The sequence below is a fragment of the Mastigoproctus giganteus genome, chromosome 7 (genome assembly GCF_048544385.1).
Source record: "Mastigoproctus giganteus isolate SK-2022 chromosome 7, ASM4854438v1, whole genome shotgun sequence".
Classification (NCBI taxonomy): domain Eukaryota; kingdom Metazoa; phylum Arthropoda; class Arachnida; order Uropygi; family Thelyphonidae; genus Mastigoproctus; species Mastigoproctus giganteus.
The window spans coordinates 57,200,252-57,226,853 of NC_143581.1; the positions used below are offsets into that span (position 1 = coordinate 57,200,252).

General features: G+C 35.1%; 1 protein-coding gene across 3 annotated transcripts in view; it reads left to right on the plus strand.

Annotated features, from left to right (window-relative positions):
• LOC150082919 (uncharacterized) overlaps positions 1-26,602 on the plus strand; it is a 207,076-nt gene that overhangs the window by 130,352 nt on the left and 50,122 nt on the right. The window contains exon 3 of one of the 3 annotated variants that reach the window (XM_090377679.1): positions 6,256-6,423. The exons of the other annotated variants lie outside the window; for them this stretch is intronic. Coding sequence (XP_090233805.1) covers positions 6,256-6,423 — 168 coding nt within the window. The remainder of the gene's footprint in view (positions 1-6,255; positions 6,424-26,602) is intronic. 3 annotated transcript variants of the gene reach the window in all.

A 26,602-nucleotide genomic window follows, 5' to 3' on the forward strand; every position in this document is an offset into this window, starting at 1 on the left:
ACATACAAATATTGCATACCAAAATCAGTACTCTTATTTTGGGTATGCAACCAAACCAGTACTTCAGACTTATCAACTTTATTTATTAAACTCCTAATATTAGTGTACAAGAAAGTAAAAGTGTTTTAGTAACTTTTATATGGCCCTTGTAATTGCTAGTCCCATGTGAATTGCAGCAGGCCTTGTAATGTTTGCTTTCCTGCATGTCAAAATAGAAGCAATATAAGAAATAACTACCCTGAGTGTAGTACCACACAGTCGGTATGTTACTCTGGGGTTACTGCTACCCATATGCAGTACTTTGCATTTGTCAATGCTAAACTTCAGTTGCCACCTCTCAGCCCATCTGCTCTACTTTTCTACATCCTGTTGCAGTAGCGTACTGTCCCTACTGTCATTAACAACCCTACCAACCTTTGCATCATCTGCAAACTAATATTAAGCCTGAAGTATAGAAAAGAACAGTGGGCTCAACACAGACCCCTGGAGAATTCCACTAATAACATTAGTCCAGTTGGACAGACAACGTGAGTAGTTGAGACCCACTAATTTTCGTAAAATCCGGCAAATCAGGCATTTGTCCGGTTTTACGATAAACAGCGGTTCTCGACTACTCAAATTGTCTGTCCAACTGTCTGATAAAGTTTCGAGACTTCAGGACCTCCACATATTTTTTTACTCTATGTCATAACATTATGACATAGAGTAAAAAAGAAGAGCAGTTCCATTGATTACTGCTCTCTGTCTTCTCCTCAACCATCCTTTTATCCATTGTAGCAGCTTGTCCTTAACACCTTACTGCACCAACTTGTACAGTCTTCCATGTGCAACAGTATAAACCTGCTCCAGATTATACAGTAGTCCTACATGTGCAACAATATATTAGTGAGTAACTCTACATTGTCAACTACAGCTCTCTTAGTTGTAATTGCAACAGTTGAATCTTCTAGATCATTCTGTGACAGTGACAACATTTCGTACTTGAAATAAAGACTATGATAAAGAAACCTTCTGTTTGATTCTATCCAACAGAAGTTGAACTCACTGTTGGATATTGATGGTCTGATGGCAGACCATCAATATCCAACAGTATAAGGATATTGATGGTCTGATGGCAGCAGTGAACATGAGGCATATTCCCAAAGAATGGCGACTTTATAGATGCTTCTAAGGTTAGCCTTAAGGCTGTGTTATTACACAATGGAAATATGCTGCCTTCAATATCTCTTGCATATGCGGTCCACAAAAAAGAAACATGCGTAAACATGGAGAACATCCTCTTTACACTATCAGAAGTATAAGTAGCAGATATGTTGTGATTTAACCGTAATTGCCATTTTATTAGGACTACAAAAAGGGTTACACTAAGTATCTTTGCTTTCTCTGCGATTGGGATTACTGTGCCCAGGATATGAACTACAAGAAGAGGAGTTGGCCTTAGTGAACATCATTAATACCTGGATTGAAGAACATAGCATTTGAACCTCTGGTAGATCCAAATAAAGTTTTGCTTCCACCATAAGAGGGTTACACTAAGTATCGCTGCTTTCTCTGGATTGGGATTGCCGTTCCCAGGATATGAACTACAAGAAGAGGAGTTGGCCTCAGTGAACATCATTAATACCTGGATTGAAGAACATAGCATTTGAACCTCTGGTAGATCCAAATAAAGTTTTGCTTCCACCACTCCACATCAAACTGGAACTCGTGAAAAATTTTGTGAAGGCTTTGGAAGTGAATGGTCCTGCATTCACTTCCAAACATGGGTTTCACCACTTCAAGCCTCCAGTAAGCAAAGTGGTGTATTTCACCGGTTGATGAAAGTCATCTACCACCTGAAAATGATGATATCCAGCTCAGGACCCCGGGTGTGCCAAGCCCGTACTCACCAGATGTGAGCCCCTGGAGTTAAATATACAAGAGTATAACCTTTTCTGCCCCTAAAAGATAATTGTTCTATAACATCATCAACTTTTGCCACTGTTAGGCCTGCACTGTCCTATTCCACTTATCCTTATTGCATAAAATTTTCTCTGCTTCCCTTGACAATGCATAGACCAAGAATAACTACTTTCAGTGGGCCAGCATGCTCTGCTTGTGGTGATCCTGCCATGCAGATGCATCAGGGTAGGCTCTTACATTAAAGTATGAGTGCTTAATGAGTTCTGATTTAATTCCTTTAAGGCAATTACCAGCTTCTTCATGGACTTAAATTCGGCCAACAAAATGCTAAATATCCACTTAATTTCATCTTTCGTTTTGCACCAAGGCATCTTCTGTCACATTATGTCCAGCTACAATCAAGTCTACATACATATCACACAAAGTGCAGGCCTTGTTTCTTAGGAGAATCAAGGCCTCATTGAACCCTTGGGCGACCAGGGCCTTTGAAACCTTAGGCCTTATTGGACACTTGGGTGACCACTTTCTTGGGTTCACAAAGCCTTAATGAATTGTCAGAATAGGTTGCATCTGCAAAAGTATATTAGGAGTGACTGTGTTAAATGGAATGGTCACAAGAAATGGGCAGTTCGGTTTAAAAATTAAAACAATAACTATTTTTATGTGGTATTTTAAATTTGTGGTACAGGAGATGCAAGGATGCTGAACTGAAAAGCATTACTGTAAACTCGTAATCATAATAATAAAAAAAAAAAAAGGTTACTTATGAATCCCCACCTACCAGCAGTGTCATTCTAAACTAAAAATGCAAATATTTTTAAAAATTTAATAGTAGGGCTGTGAGTGGTCATGGATTGTTAATAACTCATCGTTGTAATGCATGTATGAACATTTCTCATAGAAATTTTTTTTAATAGCAAGATATATTTGTAGTTGAAAGTAGCAGTTTGTAGTTATTCGTAGTTGCAATGTAGTGGTGTTGCTTTGAAAAAGTTTGTATTAAAAATAATAAGACAGTCCTGAAGTAGAAATATTTGCTCCCAATTTGCATTGTAAGTGAATTTGTAATGTTAAGCCTAATGCAGTGATGCTGAACCAGTCCCATGCCTTCTGCAAGCACTGTACAAGCATAAGAAAATATACTGCCATGTAGCTGCTCTTAAATATTTTATATTATAAAAAAGTTTTTTTTTTTTTTGAAAATAGATTTATGACCCCACATCGAGCAGCAAAAACTGTAATTGTGCCCAAAATTATGCAGTCTCATTAGGAGCTTCCAAATATTTTTACTTCATTATAACAATAGAAGCTGTTTCTTTTCCTGTGGCACATGAAAATTGTTATCATTTTAGGCCTGCACTGAAAATTTTGGCAATGTCAACCTAAGGGTGTTTGGAAAATTCTTTGCATCCTATAGTCCTTCAGTAAAAATATTAATTCCACTAATTTCTTATAGGAAATATTTCCAAACAGAATATCAAATATATATATATGTACAGTAGGGCCTCGACTTACGATGACATCTACATCCGATATTCTCAGGAACCGATATACCATCCATATGATCTTTTATTTTAAGGACTGATGATATTTGCATGTACCGATGGCTTTCCGATATAGCTGGAACAATACATGGGTGGAAATTTTCAGATGCGTGGTGCACAGAACATCACCAGTACAATTGTTCTCAACCGATTAGCGTCTTTGTTATTGAAAAACATTATCATTCTGGCACTTGGAACGTCACTCTTACGATTGTTTCAGATCTGTGATGATCTGAAACTTCAAGCTCCATCAACCAGTGGCAGTGCTGTGCGCTTTGAAGACTAAAGCCAGCAGAGGCTGGTTCGAGCGCTTCAAAAAAAAAAGGGCAAATATCAAAAGTGTTGAAAAGCTTGGGGAGGCATCCAGTACTGATAATAGAGCAGCTGAGACCTTTAAAATTTAATCCCAAGAGTTTGTTGATCAGGAGGGTTATCTTCCCCAGCAGGTTTTTAACATTTATGAAATTGGCCTCTTCTGGAAGCAAATGCCCAGGAACACGTACATCACTAAGGATGAGGCTAGTTTACCTGGGGATAGCCTATGAAAGACAGGCTCTCTCTTTTGTTGGGTGCCAATGCCTCTTGAGATTTTAAGCTGAAGCTTTTGCTTGTATATCCCTCTAATTCCCCCATAGTATTTAAACAACAAAAAGTTGACAAATGCATGCTGGGAGTGTTTTGGCACAGTAACAAGAAGGCCTGGGCTACAGAATATGTCTTCAATGAATGGGTGCTTGAAGTTTTCTGTCCTTCAGTGAAGAGTTACCTTGAGAAAAATAAGCTTCCTGTGAAGGCACTGCTCCTGCTGGATAATACGCCAGGCCATGATCCCAAACCTTGTTCAATCTCTTCAGGTACAGTTTGACTTTGTTCAAGTCAAATGTTTGCTACCAAACACCACTCCTCTTCTTCAACCAAACCAACAAGTGATTGCAAACTTAAAGAAAATCTACACTATGAAAATGTTTGCAAGTTGCTTTGCGGCAGCCTCTGGTGAAAATGCTCTGACCCTCAAAGATTTTTGGAGGTTGAAGTTCAACATGCTGGACTGTGTGAGGCTGATTGTAAGTTCTTGGAATGATGTTTCCTACCAGGTGCTTAAATTCAGCCTGGAAAAAGACCTGGCCTTTAATTATTTCTAATATTGACAGATTTGAAGATGATAGTGCTTTGACAAATGATATTGTCACTCTTGGTAAATCAGTGGGTCTGGAGGTTTGTGAAGAGGATGTGGAGGACCTTTTTGACACTTATGGGTGTGAGCTAACAATAGAGGAGCTACAAGAGTTGGAGAAAATTACGGGGAATGACACTGGACTTCAGAAAACTACAAAAAAGTCGTAAAACCTGTCCATTTGGACAGTTTCTTTGCCAGTAGCAACAAAGGACTGAAAATATGCATGACACTTGAATCCCACCACAGCGCCTCCGTAGCCAGGTGGGCAGGAGCAGCAGTGCATAGCACACGCTTCTTGATTAGACCGATTAGATTCGAGCCTGTGACCACCAAATACGGAGGATGCGGAAAGGTCAGGGAATGACCACCGCATATCCCCGGAGCAATATGGCCTTAGTTGCTAATGCTCCTCAACAAAAAAACGATTCCCACCACTACTACGCCATGATTGATTTCATCAGCTCTGTACTTCAAGTCTTTTTTTTTTTTTTTTTTTTAAGATGTTTTATGACTATTTATTAAGTTTATAAAAAAAAAAAAAACTAATTGTTAATGTAAAATGAAGCATAATATGCAAGAAATACCTATTCTGTGTGTTGTTGGGGAACGAATTACAGGAGATCAATGTATTATTGGTTTCAACTTACAATATTTTCAACATACAATGGGTTTTGTGGAACGAATTACTATCGGATTTTGGAGCCCCACTGTATATATATAAATAAAGTATGGTCACTATGGATCTCAGCCAATTCTTCTTCCTCTTGCAAATCTTGTTTACCTTGTTTTTTGGTAGAGGCCTGCAGTCTTAAAATGCTCCAGTTTTGGATGATAAAATACTTCATTCCGTATATCAAAGCATGTTAAAGATTAAAACAGTTGTTTGTTTTGTTATTGTTGTTGGAAGTTATTTATTGATCCTTTTTATATATTAGTTATATAATATGTAGGATTTTGGCAAATTCACATACTCATCATTGTTATTTGAATAGTCTTTTGTTATAGATAGAAATTTTTATTAATTAACCATTCCTTACATTGTTCTTCTGAAAAGTACTGACATAATTAGTGTGGCCGATAGTCTTTGTTTTGGGTGGGCAAGTACCATCACTGTTACACTCATCTGGAGAAAAGTTAATTCAGTCCAAACTATTTTCTTAGTAATAGAAACTCAGAGTATGCCTAGGCAAGCTAGTCTGGCTAAATTTAAATGAAATATATATTTTAGCATTACAAAAATTTTAATTTTGTTTAAGTTTAAGTAAGTTTAAGGATTAATACACATGAAGAGAAGAAATTATAAAAATAGCAACTTGAAGATAGTGCCTGTGTTTCGTTAGGATACTGGAATAGAAAAGAATTTGTTTGGGAAACCTGATAAAAAAATATATGTATATATACAAAATACACATATACATAGACATACAAGAATTGGAAATGCCGCAATATGTTTATCAAGCTTTCCTTTTTTATTTTTTTTTTCCCCTTTTCCTTTTCCTTTTTTTTTTTTTTTTTTGATTTCCACACTGTTTAATAAACATTGTTGAAATCAAAATAAATGTTATAAATAAAACTGAGGAAGTGGTTTTAGTTGCCGTTACAAGTTGTTGGACCATATGCGTACTCATACAGGTGATAAACCCTTCCACTGTGATGTCTGTGGAAAAAGCTTCTCCCAAAGGAATCACCTAACTCGCCATTCCATGATCCACACAGGGGAGAGACCATTTCCTTGTGATTTTTGTGGACGAGGTTTCTACCGGAAAGACAAACTGACACGGCACAGGCGTATCCATACAGGTGACTGATTTAAATAATCTCTTATGTTATTACTGATGTTAGATATTCCATATCCTTTGGTTTAACTAATTTCATCTGTACTTTCACTAATCATTAAGCTTATACTTTGTTATATTTGTGTTTACAGTTTCTTGGACGCAGTGACTTATTAAATAGCGTAATATGACCAGCACTTTGCTGTGGATCTGACAACTTTCCTTTTAAATCTTATTTCATTCTATAAGAATGATAATTACACATATTAGAAGAAACAAAATCATGTAGATTTGAAAATGTCATAATTTTGATTAGTTATCTTGAGAGAGAGAGAGAATGTCAACACAAACAGAACAAAGGAATCCTGATGTGCAGATAGATGGTGGAAGCAAGTCTGAATAACCAATTGAAATCCTGTGATATAGTGTGACACAAATCCAGAGAAGATGTGTAGGTAATTTAAAGAAAAGGGGAATCATTTAGGTGTACAGTTCGATCAAGTCTTTTTGATATGTATTTACCTAAGGAAATTGGGATTTCTATATACTAATTCCAAAAATGTTTAGTGGGGGGGGGGGCAAATCTGTTATGTGTTTTTAAAACCACTCTTGAATATATGTTTATTTAAAGATTATGGCCTCTACACATATATTATTTGAAAAGTCTCCACCAGAAATAGTTTTGTGATATTAACTTGTATTTAATGAGTTACGTTTTAAATACTTCTTGTAACTTATTTAAATAGTCTAATGTGAATAGCATTGTGCTGTTTATATTACTATTTAAGTAAATTAAATTGATGCATTTGTGCAAACAACTAGCCGACATTGTAAATCAGGATATTAGGACCCAACGATAACAGTTGAAATTGAATCAGTAGTGTAATGGATAAAAGTTTCATGTGTGTGTTTATTACTTGCACTATAATGTGATTAAATCTGGATATAGGGTTTTTTTTTTTTTTTTTTTTATAATCATAACTATTCTTTGATTCTTTTGGCAGAAAAATTGAACGAAGTGGTATAAATAAAAAAAGCACATCACTGGGAATTTACTGATTAAATAAACTAACCGCTGAACATTAAACTTGAACCTTACTTTTGAGACATTAGCAACTTCTGTGGCATTCTGTGATTCTACAGATGTTATACCATTGTATCATAGACAAGTCGATTGCAGAATTCAGCACATCTTGTGAAATGATATAATTCTTAAGATACATTTATAATACAGATTTTCAAATAGCTTTGAATACAGTTGACTTTTCAGAAACATTTATTACCATATTAAATCATCACATGGTAGTAGTTTAAATTTCACCTTGCAGTACTCCAGGTTAGGTTTCAAATATTAGTTTAGTGAAATAAAATAATTTAGTAATATCTCTTAAGATTTTTTTCTCACTAATTTTGAAAAGCTCATTAAAAAAAATTTTTCTTTTTATTATTTTTTTTTAATATATTCAGTATCCAGTTCTTTCTCCCTGAAATATTTTCCTCCTGATGTAATAATAAGAAACAAATACAACAGATTATTTTTTGGAACCACCAAAAAACGCTTGTTTTACAATTGATTGGATGTAGAAAGATGGAGGAAAGTTACAAGTTTTTTCAGAAATGCAGTTTAGTAATAGTAAATAGTTACCTTAAATTATTTTAATATTTATAGGAATTCAGATCTTCAGCTAGTACCTTTCTTCGATTACTTTTAAAATATATTTATATTCTACACAAGTGACTAAAGAAGAATATTAATTCTAAAAGAAACCATTCATTAACAAACATGTCCATGAGTATCGGATATCATATCATTGTAAATCTTGAATTAAATATATTTGACTATGAATAAAAGTAAGGAAATGAAATTATAATTTGAATTCTGAAGCAAGAAGTTGGAGATACGAAGTAGATGATGATTACTTACCTTTTCTTTTCTTTTTTTTTTTTTTTAACTTTGAATGTTATAATTTATCATATGAACATATTTTTTCTCTTTGGAGCCCTCCCATTTTATTAATTTTTTGTTATAGTTAGCTTTTTTTTTCAGATGGGCTACTTAGCTTAAAATTATTAATGTTATATATTAATTGGCAGGCAATGTTAACAGTTAGTTTCAAGTTTTGATGGCTTGCAGTGGAAATCTCACCCAAGGAGATGGGGGAAACCCCTGGTGCCGTCAGACAATTAACTTTACAAGGACCACCAGTATATATCCATGAAATTTTCTGTTTCTTTTGGTTTTATTTTTTATCTGACCTCTGTAATCCCTCACTGGTGATTTTAAATACATGATAGGAGTGTTATGTACATCTAAAAATATTGCACTTTCCTAACTCAGTATGTTAAGTAGTGCAGTGTCCAAGTAAGTGCTCTTTATGGAAGATTTATGCAGGGGGGAGAAATCTCTTTTTACTTTTCTATTAAATTGCACTATTCATTTGAAGAAGTGCAATATTGAGTCAGCATTATAAAAGTGGGAGCAATCTGTATGAGAGACCTATGCTGTTTAAAAAAAAAAAAATCTAGTAACAAAAATTGTGCTACTTCAATAAATGATACTTCCTTTTCCTGGTGTTTCAAGTAGTAAAATACTAAAGATAAATATGCAGCATGCTCTATGTGAGAACTCTGTGTCACAATGAAAAAAAATTCTCCCTTTTCGTCTTGCAAATCTCTGAGCTGAGAATAAAATGAGGACATATGTCCCGTTATCATTGTACTCCAACTAAACCACTGTTCCATGTTGAGATTAGTGCAAATACTGACAACACAGTTCATTTTTGATGGTAAAAATGCTAATTATAATTTAATTATCACCCTTAAATCTGATGGTAGTATGGCTTCAGAATTGTTGGATTTTAACCTTTTGTATTATTAGTAATTTAAATAATAATGATGAAACTCTCCTCTCCCGGAAATTAGAAACTTACTTTAAGGTAAAAAAAACTGGCTAGTTGGCAATTGTAAGAAGCCCAGAAGGAGATTATGATTTTTTTAAAAAGTCAGTTGTTAAATATTTGTGGTTTAAATTAAGATATTTAGTATGGAGTAATGCATTCCAGTGTGATGTCTAGTTTCTCTCTCTCTTTGATATAATGGTTATCCTTGTCAGCGGTGCTTAATGTCCATTATGAGTTTCATCAGAAGTTGTGTATTTCTATACTCCATTAAAAAAGTTAGTTGTACTGCTTTTTATACATTCCATCCTTATCTTTTCTCCTTTTATTTTCTTGAATAGCTGAAATGTCGCAGGTAGACCCATCTTGAAATTCATTTATATGCGTTGTTGGTGTTTCTGAATAATTTATTTCAAAAGCTGATAACTTATTTGAAAAGGCATAATACAGCAAATAATCACAATTTCACTTGACTTGTATTAAAATGTTGCAGTTGTTGTTGTTATTTGGTTTTTAGGAGCATTAGCAACTAAGGCCATATTGCTCCAGGATATGCGGTGGTCATTCCCTGACCTTTCCGTATTTGGTGGTTAAGGGCTCGAACCCTCGTCTAATCAAGAAGTATGTGTTACGCACTGCTGCTCCTACCCACCTGGCTACAGAGGTGCCAAAAAATGTTGCAGTTAGTTATGGATTAACTTGGAAGATAAAATGTCTTGAAAATAATGCTTTTATTAAATATAACTTGCAAAGAAACTTCTGTCATTAATTGTAATTATTTTTAAGATAGTAAATATTATTGGTTATTTTCATAACAAATCGCATATCAAAATTAGTAATTTATTTTGTGAACTAGACTTCATTTGGAAATATAGTAATCTAAAGCAAAGAGAGCAAAATTCTGATAACATTTGTTCCCAGAAGTTTGAGTTCTAATGAAAGACATGCTTTCCAGGTGACTGATAATAAATAGAGCTTTTGTCATTTATTTTAAAATATGCTTCCCAAGATCAAATACAGAATGACAATTACACATTATACAAAGTGACAGAGACTGACAGTATATTTCTGGATACTTGTGATGCTATTTTTAACATACTATTTGCCACGATTTTTTTTTTTTTTTAACTTTTCAACCAAAGAATTTTTTTTTAAAATAAAAATTAGAGTAACTGCTATTGGATTGGAATACACACACACACACACACACACACACACACACACACACACACACACACACACACACACACACACACACACACACACTTTTCTACTTTAAGATGATCTACTCAGATTGGCAAAAAAATTTTTAGGAATCGCAAAAGATTAATTTTACATCTTCAAATAGGCCTCTGGGGTTGGGCATATTATAATATAAATTTTTTAGTAGTTTACACCAACCTTGAAATAATAAAACAAAAAACAAAATTAATAGTTTAATAAACCGATATTACTAATTTACAATAAATTACTATTTACAAAAGGTATATAAAACAAAAAGAAGATTTACAATAAAATATACAGAATTAAAAGCGCTAAAATCTGAAGCTTCTTTCTCTAAAACCTGAAGCTTTCTCAAGCCTTCGAAAGCTTCAGATTTTACCGCTTTTAATTCTGTATATTTTAATATATTTTCTTCTTTTTGTTTTATATACCTTTTGTAAATAGTAATTTATTGTAAATTAGTAATATTGGTTTATTAAACTATTAATTTTGTTTTTTGTTTTATTATTTCAAGGTTGGTGTAAACTACTAAAAAAATTATATTAATTTTACATGCTCCTAATTATATAATAATTTCATTAATAGACAGGAACATAAAATTCCCATTAACTAAAAACATGTTTTATAATTTTATAATATTTTGTATCATTTATTTGATTGTTTTAGAACTTCTTGGCTTCTGATTGCAGAATATATAATTAAGAATATTTTCTAGAAATTGTCTTTATATGAATTTGTTTGAAATGGCTGATTATTATTATCTTGTTCAAGGTGGAGTCTCTTTCTCTGAAAAGCTGAAATTCAGATTTAAACAGCTACATTATAAATTTAATACAGTGTAAATTCAGGGTTAATTTTTAAAAAATATCTTAGTTTACATTTTACTTAAGTGGCTGACATAGCCTATTGGTCAGGTGTTTGGGTGCATAAGTACATGTGCCTTGACTACTGAATACGGTTCTGTTTCTTGTATTATGTCTATGTTGTGAACTCCTGACCGTTTGGTCGTCCCGGAGTATAAACAGAAAATTTATTTATTTTATTTACTTGGCAGTGGTTGTGCACCTAGTCATAACAAAAGTAGATGCATTGTACCTAACAGATCATTTTTTATGCCAATTTTCTTGACCTTTTACTAATAGATTACAATAATTGTTATTAAATTTTTTAATTTTTAATAAATTTAAAAATTGTGTTTTATACTTGTTATTTTCAATGAAACAGAACTTTTATTATTGCTGGGGGAAAAAATACAGTATAAACAAATGCAGTATAGCCATTTGATTTTTAAGTTTATAAAACAGATAAACATCAAAATTTCTAAATTATTCATGCTTATCTTTTCTGTTTGTGTAATATTAAAAAAAAAAAAAAAAAAAAAATACTATATGCATCTGTGTTCATATCACATGGACCATACTTTGAGGATCAGAAAACAGAAAAAAAGTTCATGAAATGGCGGTATGATTATTTGAATTTTACAGAATGTTAAAAAATAAAATTAATCACTTTACTAGGTATGTGCCTGCTTATTCTTATTTTTAAAGTCTGCATAGACCTACATTTTTTTATTTTTACCCGGCCCAAAGTCTAGATGGTCCGAGCCGAGCCTGAATATATTTTTCAAATTCATTACCCATTCACCTAGCCAAACTGATTTTTATCCCAACTCAAATGAAACTTTTAATATAAATAAAATCACTAGCATTAGTTTCTGAAGTTTTATAATAAAAAAAATAAAATGTTTGTTTCAAAATTCAGTATTAATAATTATTCAGTACAAAATTCAGTATTAATAATTATATAACAACAATAATTATCACTATTAATTATAAAAAAAGAAACTGTAATAAATTTTCAATTTACCATATTTAATATAATTCCAGAATGAATATTGATATCCACGTCCACCAGCCACATTCCCTTCACATGTTTTTAATTGCAAATTGTTTTGAAGAAATAAAATAGAGTCGACTCTGTTGCTACTTCAATTGGTTCAATGCACTTGCACTACTAATCCGGCTGCACTAAAATTTCTTTTGAGGTTGCACTGTTGGCGGGTCATTTCCACAAATTTCAGTGAATTTTGGAGATGTTGGTGAAATGTACCTTATTGGTCAATTAAAAGTGCCAACAGGATAAATAACACATTTTTTTCTAAAAAAAAAAAACCTTTGAGAATTTAAACACAAAAAAAAAAAAAAAAAAAAAAAAATATATGTAAGAAATAGCCTGAAAGAGTCCAAAATGGTTGAATAGTTATAATTCATTAGGATTATTAGTATCTGACTCGAACCCAAACATCATTTGTGTAACCAGGCCCAGCCCATACAGACTTCTGTCTTATTTATTATTTTTTGCTATTGCCATTTTTTTAAAATTCAAACAGCCATAACTCTGCAATCATTCAAGATTAGACACATGTTTGTATAAACTCCCCCCCCCCCTCATTGTTTTCAGGTCCTAAATTGATCTTGTATGGCCCATATGTTATGAAACCCATGTATATGCAGGATGTTTCGGTTAAATGGCACGGGGTGCTTATTTTTATGTTTAGGCTGTTTACCGTCTAGATTTTATTATTTGAGCTGAATTTTTTTTTGTATTTTATTTGTTCAGACGTTATTATTCAGATTTTATGGTTTCTAAATTTTATCTAACCAACTGCTTTTTTTTCTCAGTGGGAAAGTTGTTTTCCCTGGGTCGTTTGGATGTTATTGGTGTGCTTTTGAATCAAAATAAAACACTTTTATTGGGGGGGGACAGAACAATCACAAAAGTTGTAGATATGAGTAAGTGCTCACGTCAACCCCTGGCTTGTAGCTGTGAAGGGTATTGTGTACGGCGTGTGCCTTTTGTATGCAATAAAGAGTTCTTCTTCTGGTGTTGATGCAAACGGCCCCTCTACAGCTAGCAGTTCTACATAGTTAAACATGCACATACAACCATTGTGTTTGTTTCATTTTTTTCCACTTCAAATAAAACTAGTTTATGTTCATTTCAGAAATATACCAATAACATAAGTTTTCTATGAGATGCTTGCCAGCATCTAATACAAAATCAGCATTTATGAAACAAATATTTTTAAAAATTGCTTTCAACTGATTTCTCTTGTTAACAAAATCTACAAATTTTTAGACTAAATGAAGGGAGAGGGAAATAATCTTCCAGTTGAGAAATAAAGCAAATTAGACAACATTTAAATTTTGAAATCACAAAATCTAAACAGTAATACTTAATACAATTTTAATAAAGTTCTAGAATTTCTGCCCAAATATCAAAAAAAAAAAAAAAAAGTTCAGGCAACAAATAGCAGAAACCTAAAAACAAGTGTGATGCATTTTAGTTGAAACACTGGTGTGGGTGGGTGAGAGAGAGAGAGATCACTTCTATGTTCAAGTTTATAAATGTTAAAGGTGAGAAATTTCAAAATTCAGGTGGTCAAGTACTTAATATGTGTATTTCTGAGTAAGCAACTGAGTAATTATTTTCTAATTACTCAGTTGAGTAATTAGTAAACAATAACTGTTCACTTCCAATAATAGCCAAGTGAAATTGCCTATATCTAGGAAAGAAAGCCTTGAACAATCAGTTAATCTGATTAAATCGGATTGCAGGTGCGATTAAATTCATTGATATCATTTAAATTTTTTTTTACTTCTTACAGCAGAGGCATTTTGCCTTTAATATGCTTATTATAATCACCTATTTTACACAAGTTCTCTTCTAAATATATTTAAAAGAAAATAAACAAGTAGAACTTATCGGATTTCTGGATTTCTGAAACATTGAAACATTGCATTCAGATTAGAAATATTCTGGTGGAATCTAGAAGCAACGTTGCCATTACCTCAGTTTGTCACATAGCTTACTTTGGGGAACTTACCTGAGCATCTCATTCTAAGCCTTCAGTTGAAACTGTTGTGGTCACAATTGTAAATTGTGCTGCTAGCAGTGATGGCTTTATTAATGGTGCACCTGTGACTGCTAAGGGCCTTGCTAGCATCCTATACAAAATATTTATTTATTTATACAAAAAATAATTAGAAAATTTTTAAAAATTTTCTACTGATCTCATGTTAACAGAATCCATAATTTTACTTCTCTGTCAAATTTTCATCCTGCTTGATTTTTTCATTATGTCAAGACTGTTCAGGACAGAGTAATGAGAGTTCTGATATCAGAAATTTTGTGTTTGATTTTATATCTGCATGTTATTGTAACATAAGAAAAAAATAACAAGAACAGGGACCACTCGTCCAAACTACTCTGAGGACCCAAGGGGTTCTCAACCCCACACTCATCCCTCACTACCTGGAAACTTGGCTGCAACTTTCCAAAGAGTATTTTCCATATTGTGAATCAAACTCACGCGATCCGAAATTAGAAATCAATGAAATTATGCTCCATGATATATGCCTTGTACTGGTTGCTCCAAATTGCTACTGACCACTGTTCTAACTCTACCTAATATATGTATTAAGTGCAGTTACGTGGTACAGTAATGTGTGCAATATACCTAATATATATAAGAGGTATATTGTATACATTAACTGAGTGCCACATGCTCATTTAATTATGCGGTGTGTTCCTGGAAACTATACTTTAACCATATCTTTTTTTTTCTGGGATTATAACCCATGGTGGGTCTTAGCCTTCTCAATGACGTTCCACCAATAAGCCCTCCCAGAAGTCTAATTTCTCCAACTTCTTATTCTCATGATCTTTAAGTCCTCTTCTATGTCATCCATCCATCCATTCATCCTTTCTGTGGTCTTCCTCTTGTCCTCCTACTAGTAAGTTTCCATTTCATTATTCTCTTAGTTGTTCTGCTGTCATCCATTCTCATAACATGTCCCAACCAGGCAAGTCTCTGGCTCTTCACAAATCTGATAATGTCCACCCTGAATAAGATTGTCAAGTTCCTGGTTCATTCTGATCCTTCAGGATCCATCAATGTCTTGTTCAAAACTTTTTTCAAAATTCTACGCTCTAATGTTCTCAACAACTGCTCATCTTTACTCGTTAATGTCCAAGCTTCACAACCGTATGTTACATCTGGTCTGATGAGACTTTTGTGTATTCTTAATTTTAAATGTCTGTTCAGTACTCTTCTAAGCATCTGTTTCCACTCAGGATACAGGACTTAATTTCATTAGTAATAGAGTTTGACTGGTTTATCTGCAAACCTAGATAAGCGAATTTTGAACATGCTCAAATGCGAAGTTGCTGGTATTTAAATTTTCCTTGTTATCTGCCATTCTCCGGACTTCCATATATTTTATCTTTGCTTCATTTATCCTAAGTCCTCTTCTCTATGCTTCTCTATCCAGCCTGGCCACTGTTTCCTTTAGTCTTACTGATAATAACGACATCGTCAGCTTATTCATAGATCTGCACTGTCTTTGTGCCTATGTGTCCAGTCACTTATAAATTTTCTGACAGTGGCCTCTAAAATCAAACAGTAGAGAGTGCATCACCCTATCTAACACCAGCGTTAATGTCAAAGGGAGTCGTCAATTCTCACCACCACTTTAGAGCTAGCCAGGGTTGCTTTTATGAGACTAACAATCTTTACAGGTATGCCCAGAACAAGGAGATCTTTTATCATTTTCTCTGTTTAGTGAATCAAAAGCTTGTTTGTAATCTAAATATAGGTTAAATAAGTGTATATTATACTCAAATGCTTTGTCCTGTATCTGCCTCAAGATGAAAATCAGATCAGTTGTTGAGCGATTGGGTCTGAAACCACACTGATATCTTCCAATGATTTTCTCTGAATATGCTGCCAGTCTGTTATAAATAATTCGCAACAAAACCTTGTAAGTAACGCTCAGCAATGTAATGCATCTATAGTTAGAGCAAAGCAGTTTATCACCCTTGTGAATCAGCTGTATGATTCCAAGTGTCCATTCATCCGGGATTTTTTTTCCCTCACACCATATTAATAGTATCAGATTATCTATTCTTCTCCATAGTGTCACTCCACCATTCTTGAGCAACTCTGCAGTATTCCATCAGGTCCTAGTGCTTTAAAGTTCTTTAAGCACTTAACTTTTCAAATTTCTTTGGAACTAGGCTCTTCAATGCATGGTTCTACTGAATAGTACAATAGCTGTTTTGTTTCAGTCTTGCCTCCTCTCAAAATGTTCTCAAAATACTCTTTCCACCATTTCAGAAATTCCTTTCTTTCAGTCAGCAAGTTTCCTTCACTATCCCGACATGCAGTAACTTTTGATTGGAATTCCCATGTACTTTCTTTAATCTTCTTTATGAAACTCTCTACTTTCCTTCTTGTTATAATGTTCCACCATTTCATCGACCCTCCTTCTCAAAGCTTCTCTCTCTTTTTCTTTCTACATATCCTACCTGCGGCTGTCTGTTCTTCCTTGTAGTGTTTGCTATTCTGCTGTAAACATTCCATCCTGGCTTGTCTCTTCAATTCTACTGCTACTCGACACTCTTCATCATGCCATTCCTCATTTCTTGGCCTTGAGATCTCACCCAAGGTTACGTGTGCTGCATCCAGAACTGTAGGCCTTTATGCAAGTCCATTCATCTTCAATCTTTTCACCGTTTATCTGTTCCTGCAGTTTTCAGGCCAACTCTGCCTGGTACTTTGTTTCAACAAGTCTATTGTTCAATTTCTCTACATTCCACCGCTTAGTTTTCTCAGCCTTTCCTCTTGCTACAAGAGCTATTTTATACTTCAGTCTGGTTCCCACTAGAAAATGATCAGAATTGGAGCTGAGGCTCCGAAAAGAACAGACATTTTCAGTTGCAGTAGCCCACCTCTCAGAGACCAGTACATGATCAATCTGATTAGCCTGATTTATACCATGGATTTTTCATGTACCTTAATGAATATTCCTTCTTGGAAATCAGGTACTCATGACCTTAAAGTTGTTGGCAGCAGCAAATTGTGCTACTCTAAGACCATTATTGTTTGTTTCTTCATTGTAGGCTGTCTCCCCCAAATAGACCTGTGAAAAATTCTTCCCTGCCTAGTTCAGCATTAAAGTCACTGAGAGTTATAATAGCATCCTGTCTTTGAGTTCTTTCACACATAGCCTGGAGTAAAATCCATCTGCAATGTCATCATTCACACCTTCAGTTGGAGTGTACACATTAATGAAGGTTCATATTATGGAATTTTCTTTTAACTCTAAGGCTGCAAATTCTCCAAGACACTTTTGTGAAAGCAAGTACTGATCTGCGCATTCTCTTAGAAATCAGAAATCCTACACCATGTCTACTTGTCTGGCTTCAATTCCAGAGTAATACATTGTAAATTTCGACTTACTAATCACACCTTTACCTTTCCATCTAACTTCTTGTAGAGCAACAATATCCTTCTTAAACTTTTCAACTTCCTTTGCTATACTGTTCATAGCTCCAGCCTGCAACATGGTGTGCACATTCCAAGTTCCAAATCTCAATACCAAAAAAAACTTTAACTATATATTATTGTTTTGTTGTTGTTATTTGTTTTTTTTAGGAGCATTAGCAACTAAGGCCATATTGCTCTGGGGATATGCAGTGGTCATTCCCTGACCTTTCCGCATCCTCCGTATTTGGTGGTAACGGGCTCGAACCCCGGTCTAATCAAGAAGCGTGTGGTACGCACTGCTGCTCCTGCCCACCTGGCTACGGAGGCACCTATCATATATTATTGATAAAAGAATACGTTTGTTACCACAGTATTAATTATTAATGTAAAACAAATCTACCTGTGATTTGTTACTTGGTACCTTTAATTTGGAAACCCTATTAACACACTGAACACATAAAAAGAAAACTGCTTACTGTTTTATTATTTATACTCTTCTGTTTAAAAATAACACCCCTGTTGAGCTTTCATCCATATTAATCAGGAGGTCTTAAGAGAAACTGTGCCAGTATCGATAATAAAATAAGAGTAACATGAACCCATTATGGCAGACTGTAGTCACCAAAATGAAATAAAAATATAAACAATAAAACCATTTATATTTTTGATTTTCATTTTGGAGACTGCACTCTGCTGTATCGGGTTCTGGGGTTGCCACATTTAAAAATCGAAATGAGGAGGACACCAAGGAAATATGGATTTTAGTGTTAGTAGTGGCAAATGATCCAAGAAAGGAAGCTTTAGAGCATCGGCAAAAAAAAAAATTCACCTGTCCAACCCCCTCTAATAATTTGTCTAGTTCTTCAATTTGTTTCAGCTATCCGCTTTCATAAATTTGTTTCAACTATCAGCTGGCGAAAACAAACTTCCTGCACATTTATCAGGCAACCATTGTTCCTCATTTTAAATTTGTGCACCCTAGTGCATTTAACTTATTCAGTCTGTTATAAAAATCTCAGTCTGATCTTGCAGAGGCCAAGCTTCCAGACGCTGCAATTTTCATAACTGAAGCCTTTCTTGGCAGAGTACCCTTTTGTTTCCCTCACTAATTTTTTTGCTTTTCTTTCTCTGCATTCATTGAAAGAGATCCATATTCTTCCTAAAATGAGACTTCCAGATATACAGTACAGGTAGGCCTCGCTTTACGCCATTTCAAATTAGCACCCTTTTAAAATAATAATGAGAAAACACACGCATGCACGCACACCCTCTCTCTCTCATACACACACAGGTGTTCAAAGAAAGTGCATCACCTAGGAATTGCACATTTATAACCCTTTTTCCTGATGGCATTTTACATAAATAGAAATATAAACAAAAGATATTTATTAATAGTTAAGGCAAAGCTGAGTAATATTTGACAGGTGCTCTCAAAATATTCCAAAATGAACATTTGCAACCTTTATACAACAGTTTTGGTAAACATGACAATTATGGCTGAAATGTTATTAGAAGCCCTCAATTTGCTTCAGTTTATCATTTTAAATGCAAAACAAAATGAAAAGTTCACCAGGTGAACTGACTAATATTTACTTGATCTGCCTCTGACCCTGATGACAGCAGCACACCATCGAGACATTGTCAAGATCAATTTGGAACAACGAACTGATAGTTCGCTGTTCCAAACAAGAATTATGGCTTCCTGAAGTTCACGAAGGTTTTTGGTTTCTTTCTGGCAATTGCAGATTCCACATGTTGCCAACAGTTCTCTATAGGATTCTGGTCCGGGCTGTTTCCTGGCCAGCTAAGAGTTGTAATGGACTGTTTCTCCAACATTTTTTCACCTGTAGAAAATGTAAACACATTACTGTCAAACCTCTAATGCAGAAATGAAGCTAAAATAACTACAGAAGTGCCTACTTACACTCTTTACCTGATGACAGGGAGCAGAGTCATCCTGAAAGATGCAGTTACTTGGAAGGTTGAAATGGTCTCTAATGGTGGCAGCAATTTGCCTTCCAGTATAGCCAGGTATCCATTGATATTTAGGAACCCTTTATAAACTGCAGGTGACCTACTCCGTGATGGGAAATGCACCCCTGTATCATTTGGCTGGTAGGGAATTTCACTGTAGACACCATAGCGTGTGGATGGTATTCTTTACCATGTCTACAGCGAATCATTTGTCTCCCATCAGAGCCATGCAGGCTGAATTTCTTCTCATCCAAAAAAATAACTAATTTCCACTGCTCTGGGGTCCATTTGACATGCTCCTTACACCAAATTAATCGGGCCATTTTTTTATGTGAGGAGGGGTTCTTCTTAGGACGATGGGCTACAAGTCCATTTTTGAAGAGGCATCTTCTGACTGTTACTGCACTTGCTACCACTCCTGTATGTTCTCCAGACAAAGCAGCTTTATGGTTTTTAAGGCATATACATGGTCATGTTTTGGCATAGAGACTCATTTGTGTCCGGTTTCTTTTTTCTTATCAGCAGAACCAGTATTCTTGAGTTTGGAAAAAAATCTACTCACTGTTGACTGATGACTCACTGAAGACATTCTATAAGCAATATGATGGGAAGAACATCCTTCCTCATGTAAAGCAACAATAGCACTCTTTCTTCGTGGCGTCAACTGCACATAACTCGCCATCCTGACACAAGCAAGGAAATGGATGCAACTCTTGCAGAGTGTGCTAATATAGCCGAAAATAACAGCTGATGCAATATTGCATCATCACATATGCTTGTCAATCTTATCTGATGCAATCTGTAAGAAATATTGCCATATACTTAACGTTATTTGGACGACAATTACAATTTTAAGGGGTGATGCACTTTCTTTGAACACCAGTGTTTATATATAAAAATAAAATTTGAAAGTGCAAGCGTAAAAGCAACACAGGAAGTGGGTACCTAGACAATACTAGTGTTGACGTCAGTTGCTTTCTCCTCGTTTGCCAGTCTGCACTTGTTGTGAGCTGTGCCTAAAATTTTAATAATTTCCTGTATTCATTAGTGCCTTATTATTTTAAATAAATTGTGCAACCATGTCTTCTGAGCATAGTGGTGAATTTATGCATGCACATGTTAAAAGAAGCCGCAAATCTCTAATGATTGAAGTGAAAATGGACATTATTCATCGAATGGAATCTGGTGAGTGGCATTTGGAGGTGTGCAAAACCTTAAATTTAGCGCCTTCTACTGTTACAACCATTAGAATAATGCTGAGAAGATCAAGTGGTCACATTGTTATTATTGAATTGTTAATGTAAGTGTTTCTAGAACAACTTATTCAAGGAATAAGAAGATGGAGAAGTTATTAGTGCTGCGGATAGATGATATGTACCAAAATAACATTCCTGTAACACAGGCAGTGGTTATTGGACAAGGCTAGGGGCTTATGAAAAATTTGGAGGGACTGAATCATTTTTGGCTAGTAGGGGCTGGTTTTCCCGGTTCAAAAACCAGACCAGTTTCACAATTTAAAAATTACTTGTGAGACAGCTAGTGCCAACACTGCAGGTGCTGAGGAATATTCTCCCATATTCCAAAAGTTAATGTATGAAGGCTGCTACACCCCAGACTTGGTCTTTAATGTTGATGAAACAGGGCTTCATATCTGACTAGAAGAAGATGCATGGTAGAATGTATATAGCCTGTGAAGAGAGGTCTGCCCCCGGTTATATGGCTGGAAAATATTGCTTACGTTACTTCTGTGTGGTAATGCATCAGGCACTTTTAAGTTAAAATTGATGTTGTTGTACCATTCCGAGAATCCGTGTGTTGTGAAGGGCATTGTGAAGACTTGCATTCCTGTTTTCTGGCGCTCTAATAAAAATGTGTGAGTGACCCAGACCCTTTTTAGTGATGGTACACTTCATCCTTTTGTCCAGAGGTGGCCCAATTTTGTGCAGCAAACAACTCGCCCAAAAATGTTGTTTTCGTCCTCGACAATGCTCCAGGACATCCAGCCAACCTTGAAGATATCCCTAACAACATTCTGAATGTGAAAGTCATTTATTTGCCACCAAAACAGACCTCATTGTTGCAGCCAATGGATCGGGGCTTATTGCAACGTTCAAGGCGTACTATTTGCGTACGATCTTCAAAGGGATTTTCGAGGCAGTGCCGGCATATAATTCGGTGACTATGAGGTGGAGGTCCTGCTGCATCCTTAAGGCCATAAGTAGCATTGCTGCTGCCTGGAAAGAAGTGTCGCAGTCATGCATGAATGGCATTTGGAAGAAATTGTGGCCTAATGCAGTATCTTACATTTTTGAGGTTGTGCCAGTTTCAGCAGTGGCTGAAGATGGCACTTGGATGGCTGAGGATGTTGGCCTTGACAAGGCTGACATTGATGATGTCAGTGAGTTTCTGTAAAGCCATGGTGAGCCTCTTTCAAAGGAGGACCTAGAGATCTCCTTCTCTTCCTCCTCAGGTGGGAAGGAGCAGCAGTGCGTAGCACACTCTTCTTGATTAGACCGGGGTTCAAGCCAGTCACCACCAAATACGGAGGATGCGGAAAGGTCAGGGAATGACCACCGCATATCCTGGAGCAATATGGCCTTAGTTGCTAATGCTCCTAAAAAAACCAAATAAGAACAACAAAACAATAATATATGGTTAAAGTTTTTTTTGGTATTGAGATTTGGAACTTGGAATGTGCACACCATGTTGCAGGCTGGAGCTATGAACAGTATAGCAAAGGAAGTTGAAAAGTATAATTATTCCTCGATTTATGCCGCTTCATCTAACGACCCTGAGGAGGTGGAACATAACCCAGGCATAAAACGGGGCCTACCTCTACTTAAGACATGGCCTAACCATTGCATTATACAACAGGTTAATATTACTTTATCTCTGCTTTATATAATTGACAAAGCTCATGAGCTGTCTTAGTAGCCTGTCTGTTGTTGTTGTTGTTATTTGGTTTTTAGGATCATTAGCAGCTAAGGCCATATTGCTCCGGCGATATGTGGTAGTCATTGCCTGGCCTTTCCGCATCCTCTGTATTTGGTGGACACGGGATCGAACCCCATTTTAATCAAGAAGCATGTGTTACGCACTACCGTTCCTGCCCACCTGGCTACGGAGACGGCAGTAGTCTGTCTGCACTATTCAGAGAACTTCATATCTGACTTAACAATTACCGTTAGGCATTTTTGTTCTCCACTACCCTCTGTGATACCACGTAGTTGGTATGTTTTCCTGGTTATATAACAATTATTATAAGAAAATCAAATTAAAAAATAAAATAAAAAATTTTTCAAATATATAATATTTAAAATGTAGGTCTATGTTATGTGAACCTCATGCATTTCTTTGATGCAGTTTGTTTTTCAGTTACACTGTATTTGATAAAGCCACCTTTTCCTTTATTTTATACCTCAGTATCACACACATATAATAATCAATATGTAATATTGATCCTCACTACTCTTTTATGCAAGGATATTCTATTCTTTTTCCCACTGTGCCGAATATGATATTGATCACTTTGATATTTTTAATGTGGGCTCCTTGAATAATAAAACACTTTACTGCAAAGCTTGCTGACTGATATTTCTGGTTCCTGCAGAAAAAAGACACATGTCTCCATGCAAGCATCAGTTGGTAGTCTGTACGTACACCAAAAGAAATAGGAATAAGGATGAACTTCAAAATATGCACACTTGAAACGAGCCTAACTTAAGAGGAAACTGACAAAATTTCCATAAACACTCATTAACATGAATTTCTTTATTTTATATTAATGTGGAAATCTGGACAATCCATGCCTGAAGGAGGATGTCTGTTCAGAAAGCCAGGCATGTGGCAACCCTAGTGGGTTCATATTACTTTTATCAGCGATACTGTTACTGGGTTTCTCTTGAGATCTCATGGCACGATAAGGGTTGTTTCTTTTAAGCAGTAGAATAATATTGATAAAACAGTAATCGGGAGTGTTCTTTTTAAAAATGTGTCAGCATGTTAATAGTGTTTTTGAGTTAGAAGAAATTACAAGTAGATTTTGTTTTATTAACCAAACATAAATTTCCCATATAAACTTGTGTAACTTGTTTAGATATGTTTTCAGAGGTTTGCAGGTTTTTTTTTTTTAAATTCAATATGAATAAATATAGTTATCGTGTATAATCTGATATAACTAATCTTGTTTGAGAAATTGATTCAAAGAACAAGTGTTGTTAGTTATCATAAAGCCCCCCCCCTCCCACCAAAGAACATTACCACTTTCCACACCTGGATTGGAATCCTCTGACTCCTATTATCACTTGCTGTTTCATTCTGCATTTGTGCCTACAACTTGGTCAAATCAGCAGTGATAAGGTCTTTTCTGTGAGATTCCAGAAACTCATTCTCATCTTCAGTATCCAGTTTCAGTTAAGATGTTTTGCCATGTCTGTACGAACTGTGGACAGAGCTTTCTCCACAACCCTTTAAATAAATAAAATAAATTTTCTGTTTATACTCCGGAACGACCAAATGGTCAGAGGAGTTCACAAAACAGACAGAATACAAAAACAGCACCGTATTCAGTAGACATGGGCTTGAACCCCGGTCAGTCAAGGCACGTGTACTTATGCACCCGCGCGCCTGACCACTAGGCTACGGCGGCCTACAAGTGGATTGCTTGATATCTTCTGAGATTGTAGCCTTCTTTTCACTACATTTGACCCTTTTCAAAAGTATACAGAAATTGTTACTTCCTTCCTATCAGTGATGTTTCTGAAATAATGCTGCTTAAAGATGAAAATAACTCCTTATTCCATTAGGTTGGAGTAGTAAAGTGGAGGAGAGAACATCTTAGGGCTAGAAACTACAATTGAGGTGGATGACTAGGACCACTGTCAAGGATTAACAAGGATAACTTCTGTGTTATCTTCCAACAAATATTTTTCCACTTCTGGTACCAAATAGTGCAGATAAATGGGTAATCCATGCTTTCTTATACAGTTTAAAAATCACTGGCAGCGAAGACTGACCGATTCTTGAAAGAATGTGGATTTCATTGATACACTAGAAATGTCTTTGATTTGATATTGCCACTTGTGTTGCAAAATTGCAGCTTTGAAACCAGGCCGTATTTTCTTATCAACTGCAGTGTATGTATGTGTGGGCATCATCTTCCAGAATATTCCTGTTTCCTCCACATTGAATGCTTTATTATCATTGTATTCTCCTGTCTCAGTAATTTCAGAAAGCACCTCCTCCTCCTCCTGCCAATTTTACATTATGCCATCCTGCATAAATTTTGTATCTTGGAGGCCACTGGTGCCTTCTGTCATATGAGTTTTCATGTTCTCATAAATATCTTTTTCTTTCTCTTGAATCATTGCAAGGTTAACTGAATCCAGTGCAAACATTTTTCATCAATTCATATTTTGGAAAGTCTTCATTTCATACTTTATGGAACTATTTGTATGGTAGAAGAAATTTGTTTACTTCTCCTACCCAGTTTCATGTTTCGCAAGAGAAGTGGTGATGGCATAGTGCCTAATGGCCATGAGCTAAGTCAGTGTACTGAAGAATTAGTTCAAGAGTGAAAGCATTTGTTCTTTACCCTTTCATTCTTGAACTTATTCTTTAGTGTGCTAAATGTAGCTCATGGTCATTAGGTTTTATTCCATGACCATTTCTCTTATTATAATATAATTTTTCTTTAAAATTCCATGTATTTTCTCTTTTGCCACATCAGCTCCAGCAACACTCACTTTTTTTTCCTCTTTTCACTCTTCAGAACCCACACAGTAAACACTTACAAAAAACACCGTAACCATAAGAATATGCAACCCTGACAGTGACGTGTGACACTGCTAAAACAATGCTGTAAGCAAAAAGTGAAACCACAAAAGTTGGTTTAATTTTCAGATTTATTAAGCATATTTATTTCTAATCTCAGAAATAAATAAATTTTCTGCTTATACTCTAGGACAGCCACAGAGATTAAAGGAGTGTATAGTTAGTGTTACTAGAACACATGAAACTGTATGTAACTGTTGATGTATAGTAACAATAGCCACATAATTATGGCTCAGAATGTGATGCTCAGGTTATCTTGCTGGTTCAGCAGCTACATCAATGTTTCCTGAAGAAATGCTATAATTATTGAGGCTACACGAAAGAATTGCACATATAATGGAGTTGGCACAGTGATTTTTAACACCACATTGTACGCATAAGTATATTAGCATATAATATACCAATATACTTATTGGTATACTTGTTACTGCACATATACACATATGGAATTTGTTGTATATAGTTAAAATAGGATATCCTTGAGGACCAAGTAAGATGCAGATGAATTGCTTATTATCAATTTATTGGTTAAAGCCTCTTACTGCAAAAGTATTTTTGGTAATGAATTTAACATGGAAGGATGAGAGGAACAGGTGCGAAATAGATTTATTTAAAAGTGCATGAATTGTAGAGTAACATCAATTTACAGGTGGGAAAGTCAGTGTAGTGTATGACATACAATAAAACCCAAGAAGCCGCAAAAAAAAAAAAAAACCCCCCACACACACACATATACACACACACACATACATACATACATACATATATATATATATTTGTTATAGCCTAAGTAAAATAAGTACGTACTATTTAATAGGTCAATAAGTTAGTTATTGTAGTATGTATATCAACATGTTGATATACATATTTTTGTATTCATATACACGAGTAGATTCGGTTTTTTACATTTTTGGCCTTTACTACAGTAACTAACTTACTGACCTATT